The sequence below is a fragment of the Gorilla gorilla genome, chromosome 11, assembly GCF_029281585.2.
Source record: "Gorilla gorilla gorilla isolate KB3781 chromosome 11, NHGRI_mGorGor1-v2.1_pri, whole genome shotgun sequence".
Classification (NCBI taxonomy): Eukaryota; Metazoa; Chordata; class Mammalia; order Primates; family Hominidae; genus Gorilla; species Gorilla gorilla.
Window position 1 is genome coordinate 120,504,966 of NC_073235.2, and position 15,126 is coordinate 120,520,091.

General features: G+C 54.3%; 1 protein-coding gene across 9 annotated transcripts in view; it reads right to left on the reverse strand.

Moving 5' to 3' along the window:
* Positions 1 to 15,126, reverse strand: part of TNS1 (tensin 1) — a 211,367-nt gene that overhangs the window by 24,770 nt on the left and 171,471 nt on the right. For 4 of the 9 annotated variants that reach the window (XM_063695195.1, XM_055380500.2, XM_019022210.4 and 1 more), the window contains 5 exons: positions 10,143 to 10,339; positions 9,181 to 9,256; positions 5,560 to 5,652; positions 4,456 to 4,479; positions 3,934 to 3,972 (listed from right to left, as the gene is read on the reverse strand). In XM_063695195.1, the coding sequence (XP_063551265.1) occupies positions 3,934 to 3,972; positions 4,456 to 4,479; positions 5,560 to 5,652; positions 9,181 to 9,256; positions 10,143 to 10,339 (429 nt within the window). The remainder of the gene's footprint in view (positions 1 to 3,933; positions 3,973 to 4,455; positions 4,480 to 5,559; positions 5,653 to 9,180; positions 9,257 to 10,142; positions 10,340 to 15,126) is intronic. The other 5 variants (XM_055380501.2, XM_055380499.2, XM_055380502.2 and 2 more) reach the window with 2 other exon arrangements.

Here is a 15,126-nt window from a genome sequence, read left to right on the forward strand (position 1 = left end):
GAGTCTGAACTTGGGGAACAGGATGGCTCGCCCAGGGAGAAGCAGCAGCATCCATTCTGACCACAATGTTGGAAACAGCCCTTGTGCATTGGGTGGCCAACCTAGCCAAGGCCACTCAGACCCAGCCCCACCTGGCCCTGCCCTCATCGGGCCCCCACCTCGTTTCTCCTTCCCAGTGCATCCTCTTCCTTGGTCAGCTGGTCTGCCCTCCCACTGCCACCCCTACCTGCCCTTCCAGTCCCAGATCATGGGGTGGAGATGAACGAAGCCCTTCCATACAATCTCTACACCTCATGAACCCAGAGCAGGAAGGACCTTTGAGAAGTTATTTGATTTCCCGAGTTCATCTCCAGAACTGTTTAAAACCCATCTTCAGGGCTAAACATTAGTTTTCCCAAGTTTTCAGATGCAGATTTCCATAGTGAAAATGCTTCCTTTTTCTGTTTATTCCCTGGCTCTTTCTCTCTCTCCCACCCCAGGACAATATACTTCTACTTGCAAGTTCTCCCCTCACCCACCACCCGTGCACTTACTAGAGACTTTCTGGGACTCCGTTTCCTCATCTGCAAAGTGGGAATGAGGATACCCACCTGCCCAGCTAGGATCAGGTGAGAAGAGGCAGGAAAGAAAGTTCTTCCTAATTCTTTCCTGCCAATTCCAGGCCCAGTGTTCAGAACCAGCCCTGCTGCTGCCCCTGCTGCTCCTAGCCGCCCATCCCTGCCTTCCTCCACTCCTCACTCGCACCACCTCTCCTGCTGTTTTCCTCCTTCCCTCCAATCCTGGAGCAGCTGCATCAGAGGCTACAGGGAGTTGGGCAGGGCGGGAGAGGTGGGGACAGGGAGGGTGCCTCATGTAGAACATTCCAGGAGCCCAAACCCTGCCAAGTGGCTGCTGGCGGTGAAGAGCAGCTGCAGCACAGGGTGACTTGGGCTCCTCCGGTCTGGCACTGTCAGCTCCTTGTCCACACCCTGAAGTGCATTTTCTGTCTCCCCAAAGAGGCTCTTTGCTTGGAGAGAAGGGGCACACCCACCCTAACTAAAATCAAGACATGTGGGTGGGAAAGAAAGAAGGGAATATGGAAACCCCCAGGTCCCAGATCTAGAAGCTCAAAAGTTAGAATTCCAAACATTTTAGATTGAGCCACATGCCCCCTCCTCCCAGCCCCCATGACATCCTATTCCTACCTCAGCTCAGCACTTTTGCCTAATATTGAAATGTCTGTTGGCATCACTCTCCTCACCAGCTGCCTTAACACATCCTTATATTCCCAAAGCCTGGCAAACAGTCAGCGCACAAAGTATTATGAATAAATGAATCAATGCATGAAAGAATGAATGAATGTAAAGTGTTTCGCACAGCGCCCGGGACATAGCAGACATCCCTCAAATTATTCTTTTCCCCAAGCCGAATAATCCTGCCTCTGGCCATTTTTGCCTCACTGGCATTTTTTTCTGAATTTCCCATCAAAGTATCAGCAAGGAAATCAAGCAGAGCCTCAGAGGGTCAGCAAAGAATGAGCTTTAGTCTGACCCAGGCAGTGGCACATGAGTCAGGAAATAAGGAACTGGCTGCCCACAGCTTTGCTCCCTGCCCCTTCCCCGCTCCACTCCCCAGGCCACGGGCAGCAATTCCAACTCCCACGCTGGAATCCCAGGGCATGGTGCCTGCAGGCAGGAGAAGGACTTTGAAATGGCCACTTGAGGAAGAGACAGGAGACCAATAACTCCAGTCTGGCTCCATTGCCTCCTAACTGTGACCTTGGGCAGATCCCCCAACACCACCCACAGTGCTGATGTCAGCTGCTTATCTGTGACAACGATGGGTGTGGCTGAGTTAACCCCTAAGAACCTTCCCCTCCAAACTCTGTGGCTCTGGCCAGAGCACTTGGGGCCCTGTAAGATGAGAGTAACTCAGCAGGTGCAATTGGCAGATAGTTCAGTCCTGTCGAGGCCCACGCCCCTGAAGTCACCCCAAAGTGAGAGACGCAATCACCAGGCTCTGCCAGCTTGCTGGATAATCCACCCCATGGCCCTTCCCACTGGAGAGTGTTTGAGATACCACAGGTCTGTTAAAGTCAACCAGCTGTGAGGAGAGCTGAGAGCCTATTGCGTGGTCCGGCATCTGAAGCACAGAAATGTTGGCTCTGAGCTCCAGCTAATTCTAGACTCTCTCTCCCAGCTCCCGCCTTGCCAGGACCAGCAGTCAGCCTCCAGCTTGGGAGAAAGCCCTTTCCCCAAGCATGAGGCTGCAGGGGAGCAAGGAGGGGCCGTTCCCAGCAGAGGGAAGCATGCTGTGGCCCACCTGTTCTGTCTCTGGAAGCTGCCCTGTTCTGCAGCCCCTGAGCAGCCTGATGTTGTTGCCCAAACCCCAGCGGGTCAGGAGAGGGCAAAGTCTTCTGGGAAACTCCAATCATCCTACCTGGGTGACAGCAGATTTAGAGGAGCACAGGCCATCCCCGCTTAGGGGGTGGAAAATCAAGGTGGTGTGGTCAAAGGAAAATGGGAAATAGGCCTGAGAAAACCAGCCAATCGGCCCAGGGCCCAGGTGGGAAGTCAGAACACCTAACCCATCAGAACTGGAAGTGATCACAGCACCCACCTTGCCCCATCTTCCTGAGGGGGGGATGCCAGTGCCCAGAACCACACCCTGGCCTCCCGCCCAGGCTGGCACCCACTTTGTTTCACCTGCTGGTTTGAGTCCTCACTCGAGTTCTGCTCCTAGTGTGTCCAAGGCCTCCCACCTGATTATGCCCCCTCTCTGCTTCCCTGGTGCCCAGTGCAGGGCTCATCTAAATCAGGGGTTCCTCTGGGACCCATAGACATGCCAACTCCTTGAAACTGCTTTTCAGAATTACGTGCATGGGAATCCCAATGCATTATTGTATACACGGTGAGTCCATAGATTTCCTGAAACCCGCAAAGTTGTCTGAGATCCCCGAAAGACAGACTTGGTACTTTCTGTGTTGATAGGAAACCAGGCAGGGCTTCCAGAGGGCAAATCGTGGCTCTAAGATGGGGGCTCTGTGCCAGGAGAATTATCCCCCCAGGAGACACTGGCAATGTTGGAGACATTTTCGATTGTCATGACTGAGTGAGAGCTACTGGCATCTAGCAGGTAGAATCCAGGGACACTGCTAATCCTCCTACAGTGCACAGGGCAGCACCCACAACAAAGAGTCATTCAGGGCCAGGCACAGTGGCTTACACCTGTAATCCCAGCACTTTGGGAGGCCAAGGTGGGTGGATCGCCTAAGGTCAGGAGCTCAAGACCAGCCTGGCCAACATGGTGAAACCCCATCTCTACTAAAAATACAAAAAAAAAAAAAAATTGCTGGGCGTGGTAGTGCACGCCTGTAATCCCAGCTACTCGGGGGGCTGAGGCAGGAGAATTGCTTGAACCTGGGAGGCAGAGGTTGCAGTGAGCCGAGATCGTGCCACTGCACTCCAGCCTGGACAACAAGAGCAAAACTCCATCTCAAAAAAAAAGGCGTCATTCAGGCCAAAACGTCAGTGGTGCCAACGTGGAGAATCTCTTGTCTGAGAAATGCCTGTGGAGTACGCCCCGGGAAAGGGGATCTGAGTCCCTCCCTGTCTACCTCTGTGAGCTGCTGCACACCAGGCAGGCTGGTGCAAATGGCGCTGGGAGAGGAAGGTGCAAGAGGAGCGTTTTGGTCAATAAGGTGGCACTGCAGGAGCCCCCAGACACTGGCTGTGCCTGAGCCAGCGCCTGGCAGCTACAAACTCCCCCATCAGGACTCAGGAGGTCTCCAGGGTGGTATTTCATCACCAAGCATTGGGGGACAGGAAGGCCATGTGCCTGGTCGCCTGAGTCCCAGTGAGGAAAGAGAGCTGCCTCCAGCCAGCCTCTTCAAGCCCTGCGTGAAAAGCCATTTCCAGACCCAGAGAGCAGGAAGCCACAGCAAATGCCACTTACCTTCTGACAGCCTGACCACCACCTTCCCCTCATCTTCCTCTGAGGGAAGACGAGAAGAGAGGTGGGAGGAAGGAGAGGCAGGAAAGAAGGGCAGGTGGTGAAGATGAGGAAGAACAAAAAAGGAAAAAGAGAGAAAGAGATTAACAGGGATTATTTCTTGAGAAAGAGAATCTGTGGAGAAAACGGAGATGGGAAAGCTGGGGTGAGGCCAGGGCCGATTTGCGCTGTCCACAGAAGGGCTCCAAGGGGAAGGCCGAGGCCCACCCTGCAAAGGACCCCAAGGCTCCGGGGCATAGTTGAGTCCCCGGCTCTCAGGAGCCTGAGCCCCTCGCAGCCCCTGTGCCCAGGGCTCTGTGGGCCAAGTGTCAAGCAGGAGTGTGCTGGCTGGTGAGAGCAGCCCCCAACCCCCTTCTACTGATCCCCCGTGGCTCAGTGTCCCTGGCCATGCCGACACTCTGAGTGGGAGGCTATGCCCAGCTGCGTGGCTTCATGGGTCACAAATGCATGCCACTGCCCACCTACCTGGCTGGATCCGTCTTCTGGTAACTAAGGAAAAAAGTAAAGTTGACCCCAATAGCCCCCACCCAGCCCTAAAACCAGAGTCCAGGGAGCAGCTTTCTGAGTTCAGTGGCCCCACATGGCCACCAAGGGCCCAGGGAGCCCTGTCTCCCTCCACCATAAGAAGGAGAGGAGCTGGGAAATGGGAGGAGGAGGTAGGAGGTGTGAACCTGGGGTGGTGTCTGCTCAGAGGAGCACCTTCTCCCAGACAGGCCCAGGGCCCTGCCCTCTACCGTGCCAACAGGACAGGCTGTTTGACCCCAGGGAGGCCGAGCAGCCATCCTCCTTCCTTCCTCAGAACTTGGGCTGCTCGCCTCAGCAGCAAAGATGCAGCCAGCATCGGGAGTAGGGATGGGGGATGAGCACAGGCCAGGGACAGTCAGAAGCCCGGAGGTGGCAGGTCCTTTGACAGTCAGGAGAAGACCTGGGCTGAGGGCAAGGGGATCGACGAAATGGCAGGCAATGATGGCCACTGCTAGTCATGGGTTTCTCTGGTAGGGTTCTGTGGGCCTGAAGAGGCAGACCTAGAGACCACTCTGAATACCAAGTGATGCCTCGTGGATGCCAGGTGAATTCACCTGAATGCCAGGTGAATGCCTGTGATGCCTCGTGGATGCTCAGAGCAGAGCCAGCTGGGCTGCCAGCAGAGGCTCTGGCACACAGCAGCAGGGGCATGCTTCTCTGACTCTGTGTGTGTGTGTACATGTGTGTGTACCCATGTGTGCATGTATGTGCGCCCATGTACGTGTACCTGAGGGCCTGAACACCTAGAATGTGTGGCTTCCAGCAGAGATCTCAACACCACCAAGGAAACTGAGACCAGGCCTCCAAAGCCCCAAGCTAGAGGAGGCTGGGAGTTGTGCAGACTCCACAAGTCAACAGACAGGAAGGCTGCAAGGAAATCTGTCACCCCCCAACCCCTACACAGAGAGCCCCAACCCAGGCCTGACCTCAGTGTGGGCACAAAGCTGGCTGCTGACCAGATTCTGAGACCCGGGTTTCTGTCCAGAACCACAGGAGTCCTCCTCCACCTGGCCCCCCTCCCCATCTTCCCTCTTCCCAACTCACCTCCTGTGGGGTGCAACAGGATGTCCGCTGGGTTGTGGGGTTTCAGGCCCAGAGCAGACAGGGGTGTCTTGGCCAGACCCGGGGGGGACCGCACTGTGCCAGGAAGAAGAGGGGAGACACGGGGAGTGAGAGGTGGGCAGGAGGGCAGACACGCCAGGCACGTGAGGGCACGCTTAGTGAGGGCTGGGGGGCTGGAGACGGTGCCGAGGAACCACCCTGAGGCCCAGCGCTTTGGCTCCACTGCCCTTTCCTGCCTCTGTGTTTCTCTACATTTGAACAGTTTAAAGGATAAAGGGAAAGAGTCAGGAAATAGCAACCTTGCCCTGGCTCTGGCCCCAACCTTGAGAGTATCATTTCCACCCCTAGGCCCTTAGCTTCTCGCTGCAGTCCCTTTACTTTGCAGTGGCTTATACCACACACGCAGGCTTTTGCAGCTGTCTCTGACCTTCTCTATAATACTCTCTCATCCCTCTTCCTACCCTCACCCAACACACACAGACACACACAGTCCATTTAAAACATGTACTTGGATGGATTCAGAAGAGAACAGAAGAAAACTGGGCCTCAGGATGGCACACCCTGTAAAGGACAGAGACAGAAGGAGATAATGGGCCAGAGCCACGCCAACCCTGAGACCTCAGGCCAGCCCTCCGCCAAGCATGTCCCTTGAAAAGCCCAGGAGGAGAGAACTTCTGAATGTGGGGCTCTGTCCCCCCAAACCTCAGTGTCCTGGAAGGAGGAGAAGCCTATAGTCTGTGGCCAAGAGCACCCACTCCCTATGCGAAGCCTGGGCTCCTCCCAGGCCGCCCATCTGGGTTACAAGTGTCATGTAACACACAAGGTCAGAAAGGGCTGCTGGCTTTTTCCCATTAGCCAAGAACCTGGCCAGATTCAGAGCTGATCTGCAGGGTGGCTGTTATGCCCAGTCACGAGATACCTGGGTGGCAGCTGCCATGTCTCCTGACACAGCTCTGAGAAGAAGTTAAAAAATGAACTCTGTGTCTCCTATCAACGACATTGGGAGCCTGCAGAGACCACAGCCCCAAGGATACTCTGCCTGCCGAATGGCCTCAACAGATTAGCTGTGGCCCTCAGATGCCCAGGAACCACCAGCAGCAAATGCTCCACGACCCTCCCTGCCCCAGCTGCTTTCCCCAAAAAGACAGTCAGACCTACAGGAGTCTTACAACAATGAAAAAATACACTCTTTCTCCATGCAAGCAACGTACATAACTCATTTTCGCAGGTGAACACCCACATGCACGTGGGAACAGGAAGATATCACAGGGGTCCGGATGAGTGGCACACCCCTGCCCTTCACCCTCACTCTGTCCTTGGATGTCCAAAGAACAAACACAGCATAGGGGACAAATGGGTACAAACATACACCTCCAGGTATGGGATAGCTCTAGGCCTCATGTCTCTGTCTATCCTCCCTCTGTCTTTACATAGACACACACACAAACACACACACACACACACATAGACACACACAGATCCTGTTTCTACCACCGCCACGCCCCCTCTTCCCTGTCATGGTGTCTTGCTCATAGACACTTATCAAACACTTATTAATGTTTGTCAAACCAATGGCGGTTGAATGAAATTAATTATGAAATAATATGCCTGGCCTCAGAGACGGTCATTCATGGAATAACCACGAAGCAGCCCCAGCCCACAGGTATGCGCATGTTTAACCAACTGGTGCAGTGGAGGCGCAGGTGGGCCCGTGAGGAGGTGAAGGGGACGAGAGGACCAGACAGGGCAGGAGCTCTCTCTCTTGGTTCCTCCCTTGTTCACCTCCAGCTCCTGAATTCCTCGTTCCCCCAGTTCCTGGGCAATTGGGCCCTTCTGCTGAGGCAGATGAGTGGGCGACGCTAAAGCCAAGCAAGTCTTTTGCTTCCTGAGAGAAAAATTCCACACGTTTCTCCACCTTCTGCCTTCTCTCCCTAACCTTGTGTGTCTATGGAACCTCTGACTTCTCACCGAGGTACCCGTGGCTGGCCAAGAGGAGGGAGAGAAGAAGGCAAAACCCAGTTCTAGCACAGCCCGGGTGGCTTCCACCCAAGGCAAGGTGATGTCCTTTCCCTGGCCATTTACAGCTAACAGTGAATGGAAGCAGATGTCACCATGGAAAGTGAGAGAGGTTCCCCACAGTCACAAGAGGCTGCAGAGCTGGCTCTCGCGTAACCTGCTCTAGGCTCACCCTGTCCAGCACAGTAGTCATGAGCCACACATGGCCGCAGAGCCGTTGCAGGGTGACTAGTGTGAACAGAGACATGCCATAAGTGTGAAACACACACAGGGTTTTAAAGTATGAAAAAGAACACAAAACATCCCATTCTTTTTTACATTGATTATATGTTGAAATGCTAATATTTTAGACTGGGGTTAAATAAAACATATTAAAATGAATTTCACCAGTTTCTTCTTACATTTTATAAGAGATTGTAAAATAGCTCAATATTTTTATTGACTTATTTGCCTATTGAAAGGATATTTTGGATTTAACAAAAATGTTATTAAAATTAATTTAACCAGTTTCCTGTTATGTTTTTTAATGTGACTACTAGAGAATTTTAAATTATAAATGTGCTCATAGTATATTTCCATTGGACAGTACTGCTCAAGGGAGAGCCACAGCTTCCTGGGGCCGCCAATCAGTCACAGCTTCAGCCTCCTCATGCCCAAGATGGCAGCCAACACAAGTTCTGCTGGCACAGGGGCCATGTACATTGCCACATTCCTCTCCAGTACAGGACAGCCAGCCCCTAGGGGAATGCACAGCCAGCTCCAGTTCTCCCTCCTCTCGCCAGGGCCAGTGGATAGCTTGAGCCAGGCCCAGCCAACCTGATCCCTGAAGAGCACCAGTGTCTCCTTCTTGTGCTGACCCAGGCCTCTCCTGAGTACACTGAGTCCCTTGAGGCCTGGTATTAATCCATCACTTCCTTCCCCACAACCACCTCCTCCAGTTCCTCTTCATGTCTCTTCTTCTATAAAAAGGAACACTGCCCCATGCCTTGGCTCATTTGGGTCTTGGCTTTAGGTGGATGTGTCTCTGTCCTTTGGGGATCTGCCTCCCCAGTAAGTGTATAGGGGCTGGGGGCTAAATGCCTCTGCCTGGAGGCCAAGGATGGATGAGCTGGGGGCTCTGTCAGCCTGAGGGTCCTGGGTCCCTCTCTCCTTGGTAGAAGCTAAATAGGTTGCCTGGAATGGAAGAGGTGTCTGGATGCAGGCAGAAATGGAGGTCAGAAACAAAGTCAAAGTCAAGTCACAAAGAGTCACGCTAAGATGGTAGGGTCTTTTGAGCGTGGACGGTAAAAAGACTCAAAACAAGTAAGAAAACTCCATAATGTGGGAGCCCAGAGTCCCATGGTCATTCAGTCTGGACCCTAAAACTGGGGCGGCTGCACCCTTAGATGTGTGAGTGTGGACGACGGAGAAGACAATGGCCACAAGCAATGGAAGAGAAGGGGCCATGGGGGTGAGGAGCAGCACGTTCTGGCCCCACCTGGGGCACTGTCACCCCCAACCCTCAGGCCTGGGGCACTCCCACAGGCAGGGTTGAGCTGAGGGGCTGGAGGGGACACAGGGAAGACGAGCTTCACAGGGAATTCTTACCCCCACTGGGCAGTGGGCTGCTCGGGGAGGTTCCCTCCATCTCCTCGAAGGCCTCCTTGTAGCTGTGCAAATGGGGCTGTGGGAGAACACAGGGGAGAAAAAGAGAGAAACCATGAGAAGGAGAGATTTCCCCTTCAGATCACCTGAGGTATGAGAAGGAGAGATTTCCCCTTCAGATGACCTGAGGTATGAGGGCAGTGAGTTAACCAGCCCCCATATGCCCTCGTCAGCCTGGCTTCTCACTGGTGCTCAGGGCGGGAGACAGGTCCTGCCACAGGCGGGAGAGAAAAGATATCCACAAGCCACTTCTACCCAGAATGACTCATTAGCCTGGCTTTTATAGGCCAGTACACTCGCTCCCTCAATGTGGCCCACGGACCACCTACATCTGAATCTTCCAGGGCACACATTTAAAATGCAGATTCCTGGGTCCCATCCAGATCTACTACCCTGAAATCTCTGGAGGTGGATTTGGGAAGCTACAGTTTTAACAAGCTCCCCATTGGTTGTTACTCATGATGAAGTTTGAGACTCACTGCCTCCAACTACTGAAATGTCTTAGAAATGCAAATCTTTTGGAATGAAAATTAAATCTCCTGAGAAAAACCTTATATCTGCAAAGGGTTCAAAAATAATTTTGCCACTCTCCAGGATCTAGTTTGGAGTTTTGAAATTGTGTTCACCTATATCATCTCCAGGATTCTTACCACCTTATTAAGGCACTCTCTCTAGGAATCAAAAAGAAAACTTCAATCTCAATATTAATGCAAGAAGTGGGAACATAGAGCTATTTAATGGGCCCCAGACTCCACATGTCAGAGAAGAGAGTTTGGGTGAGGATGTAGGGGGAGACAAATCACTGAGTATACTGATATCAGTGCCAAGTTGACCATCAGGTTTCTGGAGATTTAAAGTGGGCACCACTACCCTCCATAACCCCAAGATACAGCTTAAGGACTCACCTCTTTGGGCCGCCCTCCAGGATTGAGAGCGATGGTAAGAGCCAGCTCCGGGGAGACACACTGGACAGGGGAGCGAACCCCAGGGCTACGAGGGGATGTGGCTTCTGGAGACTGGTTCTCATACTGTCCATCACTGGCCGCCCGCCTCCGCAGAGGGGCTGGGGGCTCTGCAGGCTGCTTCTCCCGAGCCTGTACCCCTGGGAGGAAAGCAGGGTGTAGAGGACAATGAGCATTTTTGTGTAAGAAATGATCAATCGGCCTAATCCCATCAGAGAAGGCAGTGCCTCCTAGCTCAGAGGCCATGCTGGGGCTCGCCTGTCATCCCCCATTGTCTTCCCCTCAGCCCTCCTGGGTCCAACTCTGTTCACACCCCAGGTTTTCTCTGCAGGAGAGGGGATCTGCTTAGATTGGCTCAGACTTCACCAGGAATCTCTCCACACAGAGCTGAGACCAAGAACACAAAGGACTGATACAAGAAACAGATGTCAACTACTTCCAACCCCTGGAGGCGGAGGGCCAGAGCTTCCAGACAAGGGAGGGGAGGTGGAGGGAAAAGACAGTCTCCAAGGCAACTGCATCAACCAACCAGCAACATCAAGCCTGTGGGGAAGAACTCTTGGAAAGGGCTAAATTGCATCATCTTGCAAATGGTGCTCCCAAGGAGAAACAAAGACATGACTAAGCCTTGTTACGAAGTCCCCAGCCCCAGTTGGCCTCTGGGATATTTTTGGCTTTCTCTGGGGTTCCCCAACTTCATCCGGTGTACCGCTGAACCTCTTACCAACTCCCCTTATACTGGCCCCTTAGCTCCCCGCCCCCTTTCCCCTGCCGCAAAGATGGCGGCGGATCCCACCATGTCCCTCCCAGCTGAAGAGCAGACACAGAGAAGTCGTGTGCTCCATCTGCTTTTCTGTACTTCCCATCCCAATCCCATTCCACAGGCCTGGGGATGCTGTTAATCTCACCCTCCTTCCTTCCCACTCCCTCTTCCCACAGCTGGGCTGAGGCACGGAATCCATTGCCTCATTGAGCTGGCTCCCAGAATCCTAGAAAACTCACTTCCTGGGTCCCAGAGGCCAAGACCCAGCCTGAAGCGTGGGCTTCGGGTCTTGAATATCTTCTGGGAAGAGATTCCCAGCCCTGCTTTCACCACCGCTAGGACTTAACAAAGGCCTCAGGTCACATGGGTCAGCGTGTGTGCACACACACTGCACACACACTGCCAGCCCCTAGGAATGTGCCAGTACAGCCAAGCAGAAATCACCCTCATTCAGACAGAAACATCTTCTGCCATCCACAATGAGGACTGCATGTCCCCAGGCACGCCCCCCAGCACCCCCAGTCTGGCACAGCCACAAAGGCTGCCATAAACAGCGCCGCCTGGGAAGCCTTCCTACTTGTCATGAACAGCAGGCTGCCGGCTGCCAAGCCTACGGGCAGACACACACTTACACTCACATAGGCACAGCCACTCTGAGACACGCCCTCATACTCTCCCATAATCAGGAGCTCCCATAATCGGGGGTGGGGGGCGCATCGGGAGAGCAGCAGGACTGGCATTTGCACATTAAATGCCGAAGGTACCGAGTGGTGCCCTGAGTCTCCGCTTTGGGCTCTTTATTAATCAGGGGCAGCCCTGCTGCCATCTCAGCTAAGAAAATAGCGCCCAGGATGGGGACAGTAAACTAGACTCTGACCTCACTCTGCCACTTACAAACTGTTCCACTTAAAGCAAACAAGCCCCACACCTTGAAGAGCCCTTATTCGCAGAATAGAAAAATAGGAGTCCCATTAGACCCAGCCAGGGGCTGCCAGGAGCATCTACCTGAAGGAAAGAAGGGTGTGGTTTTGGGAAGGGTGGGTAGCTTGCTGCAACCCTGCAGCAACCCCAGGCTCCCAGGCCTTAGCTCCCCGGAGCCCCCATCCCACTCAGGTCTCCTGGGCAGCTTGGACCAACACTGCCACTGGTTTCATTCCTGGCAAAAACATTAGAGAGAAACAGACATAGCCATTGATTTTCTAACAATAATTGTGACAGAAGAAGCCCATTTGGGAGACGCTCTTGGGGTTTGGAACTCAGTTCAGCCCCAAGGTTAAAAGAAATGCATTAGGGCTGGTCTCAGTTCCGGGCTCCTCTGCCCCCAGCAGCTCTTTCTGGCAGATCCCTCTGCCTTTTCAACGGGTGGCCAGTTTCCCTGCTTGGGGATCTGACGTTTGCCATTAAAAAATAGATCTGTTTGCATTTGAGGCACCGAATCTCCTGAACAAACAAAGAACATTCTGCCCAACCTTCCCAAAGCTTTCTCCATGTTCAGGGACCACAGATGCCTGCAGCAGCCTGGGGTGCAGGGGGCACCTGACATCCGTAGACAATGTGAGATCCTGGCATGAGGCAGTCAGCCATCTGAGGGTGAGCTGCACCTTCCCAATCCTCTCTCCATCACCACCAGAATGGCACGTGGGAGCATGTTCTGACCAGAGGCAGGGAAATGGAGGGAATGACCTCCAAAGAGCTAAGGAGCTGCAGGGCAGTGCCTCCCTCTGCGGAAGGGTAAGACCCTGCATTCCACTCCCACGGGGCCAGCCCCTCCCCCTGCAGAGCACCAATGGCCCCATGGCACCAATGGCCAGTCAGGGCCACTCACATTCTTTGAACACAGTGTCCCACTGTTGTCCCCCTTGGCAAGCCCAGATCCGCCTGGAGTGCCTGGAGAGACATGTTCCCTCTCTCTTGTCTTGCTCTATGGGAGGGGAGACTGGCGTGGCAGAGGGGAGAGAAGAGAGCCCCATTGTTCCTTAGCCAAGCTGGGATGTCTGGACACAAGCTGACAACCAGTGTCACGGAGAGAACACCCTCTCTCACGTCCCAGAGGCTGACCAATAATAAAAATAGGCCTGCTCTCCCCACCTCCCTCCCTCCCCCCACCACCCTCCACCCCAGGACTTTCTCAGTCTTTGGCCCCATTCTCTCTCTCAGGGCCTCTGTCTCCTACACCCACCCAGGCAGAGGCAGGTGCCTTGCACAGACACACATGTGCATGCTTGCATGTACACACACACACACACACACACACACACACACAGCCTAACAGAAATGGCAGCAGGACACTGGGATGATGGGGGTACATAGTGGGGCCACTGGGTCACCCTCAGAACCTCTAGGGCCAGCCCCTACCCCAGCAGGAGGCCGTGTGGCCAGAGGATGAAAGGAAGAGAAGCTCCCAGGAGGCTGAGAAGGCCAGGGTGCCCTTATGACAACAAAGTATCTTTAGGACCCTAATACCCTATGTTCAAGGAGCCCTGGGCGTTCTCTAAGGGCTGCTTCATACACGGGCATCAGGCCTTCCCCACAGCCCTGCCAGGATGAGCAGTTACCCCAGCCCCAGGGTTCCACACAGGCCCCCAGACCTGAGGAGCAGGGCACCAGAGCAGCCCCCTTCCCAGGGAGGCGTCACTCTTCTGCCAGGACAGTGCTGTGCTGGACAACAGCTCACTCCAAGGCTCCCCTAGCGTGAGCCAAACTGGAGGCAACTAATCCCCTTCATCTGACACACACACGCACACACACTCACATGCACACTCGCACACCCTGCAATTCTGGGAGCTGTAGCCCTGACACAGACCGATACATGTACTTTGGCAAAGCACTGCTGCCCACCGCCCCTGGATCATGCGAACGAGTACCCTGGTGTCAGGCTTCATGATGTGCCTCCTCTGCACCCCCCAGACTGGCCACTGCCACCCTCACAGACCCAGCTCTTCTTTCCAGTCTTCCGATTTCCAAAAGACTGGATTCCTCAGGTCCAGGTGGCAGGGCTGGGTGTCCGACAGCATGCCTGGGGCTCTGGAAGGGAGGGGATCCGGGAGGCCACCTGCTGGGCCAGGGTGCCAGAAAGCCACACGGCGATCACACTAGCAGCCCTAGGGCAAGCCATGCCAGCTCCCCTTAAGGCAGGCCCACCATCCCAGAACCTGCCCCTACCCAGGCCCAGCTGAACACTACACTCCCCACAACTGGGCTGAGAGAAGGGCAGAGGAAGAAGAAAGGAGGGAGGGGCGGTTGAAGGGAGCAGTCTGCTAGAGCCATCTCCTGATCATCCCTGGACTGGGAGAAGAAGGGACCATGGAGGCACCAGATACTGACATTGGGAATCAACAGTTCCCATTGCCCCTAGGCCTTTTCCTGGAGCTGCTCAGGGGCATGGTGTAGGGCAGGCCTGAGCATGGCATCTTCCCTGACCCAGCCTCCAGGGTCAGAAGAGCAGGGGAAGGAAGAGGTGATTCCCTGGCCAGGGCTCAACGCCTAAGGGCCTGCGTGTCCCAGAGGCCAGGGGTAGATGTTAGTGGACGGCATCATTCTCAGATGAACTACCGTGACCCCAATGAAGCATCCACAAGGTCCAGGGCATGTCAAACCACCGTGCAAAATACACAACAGGACAGGACTATCATCTGTCCACTTCTCAGATTGGGAAATTGAGCTCTAAATAGTTAAGAAACTTGCCCAAGGTCACAGAGGTGGTTTTAGGCAGGGCCAGGACCCCAACCCAGGGCTTCTGACTCTTGGCCATGGGATCAGAGATTAGGAGTGGGACCAGAGGGGGTACGCTGTCCCCAGGGTGTGCCATGCTGTAGAGTGGACAGAGCAGCAGGGGCTGGGGCACCACTCTGTGTTGTGTCTGGTGGCCCCATGCAAAGCTCAGCCTGGCTCCTGCCGAGACCTAGCCCTGCAGCCCAGGCAGTCTGGCCAGGGTGGCCGGAGTGCTGGACTGTCCAGAGCCCTCCTGAGCACCCTTATTGCAAAGGCCTGCATCTCCTCAGGGGACCCTGAATGTTAGTCTAGTTATTCCAGGCATTGTTCCCAGCAGGCAAGGCCAAGGCTAGCATGAGGCCCATGTTCATGCAGAAGTGAGCTCTGGCTCATACAGACAGGAGGGAGAGAGGGCTGGAGAGAGGAGGGATGGAGAAGTAAGTGAGGAGACAG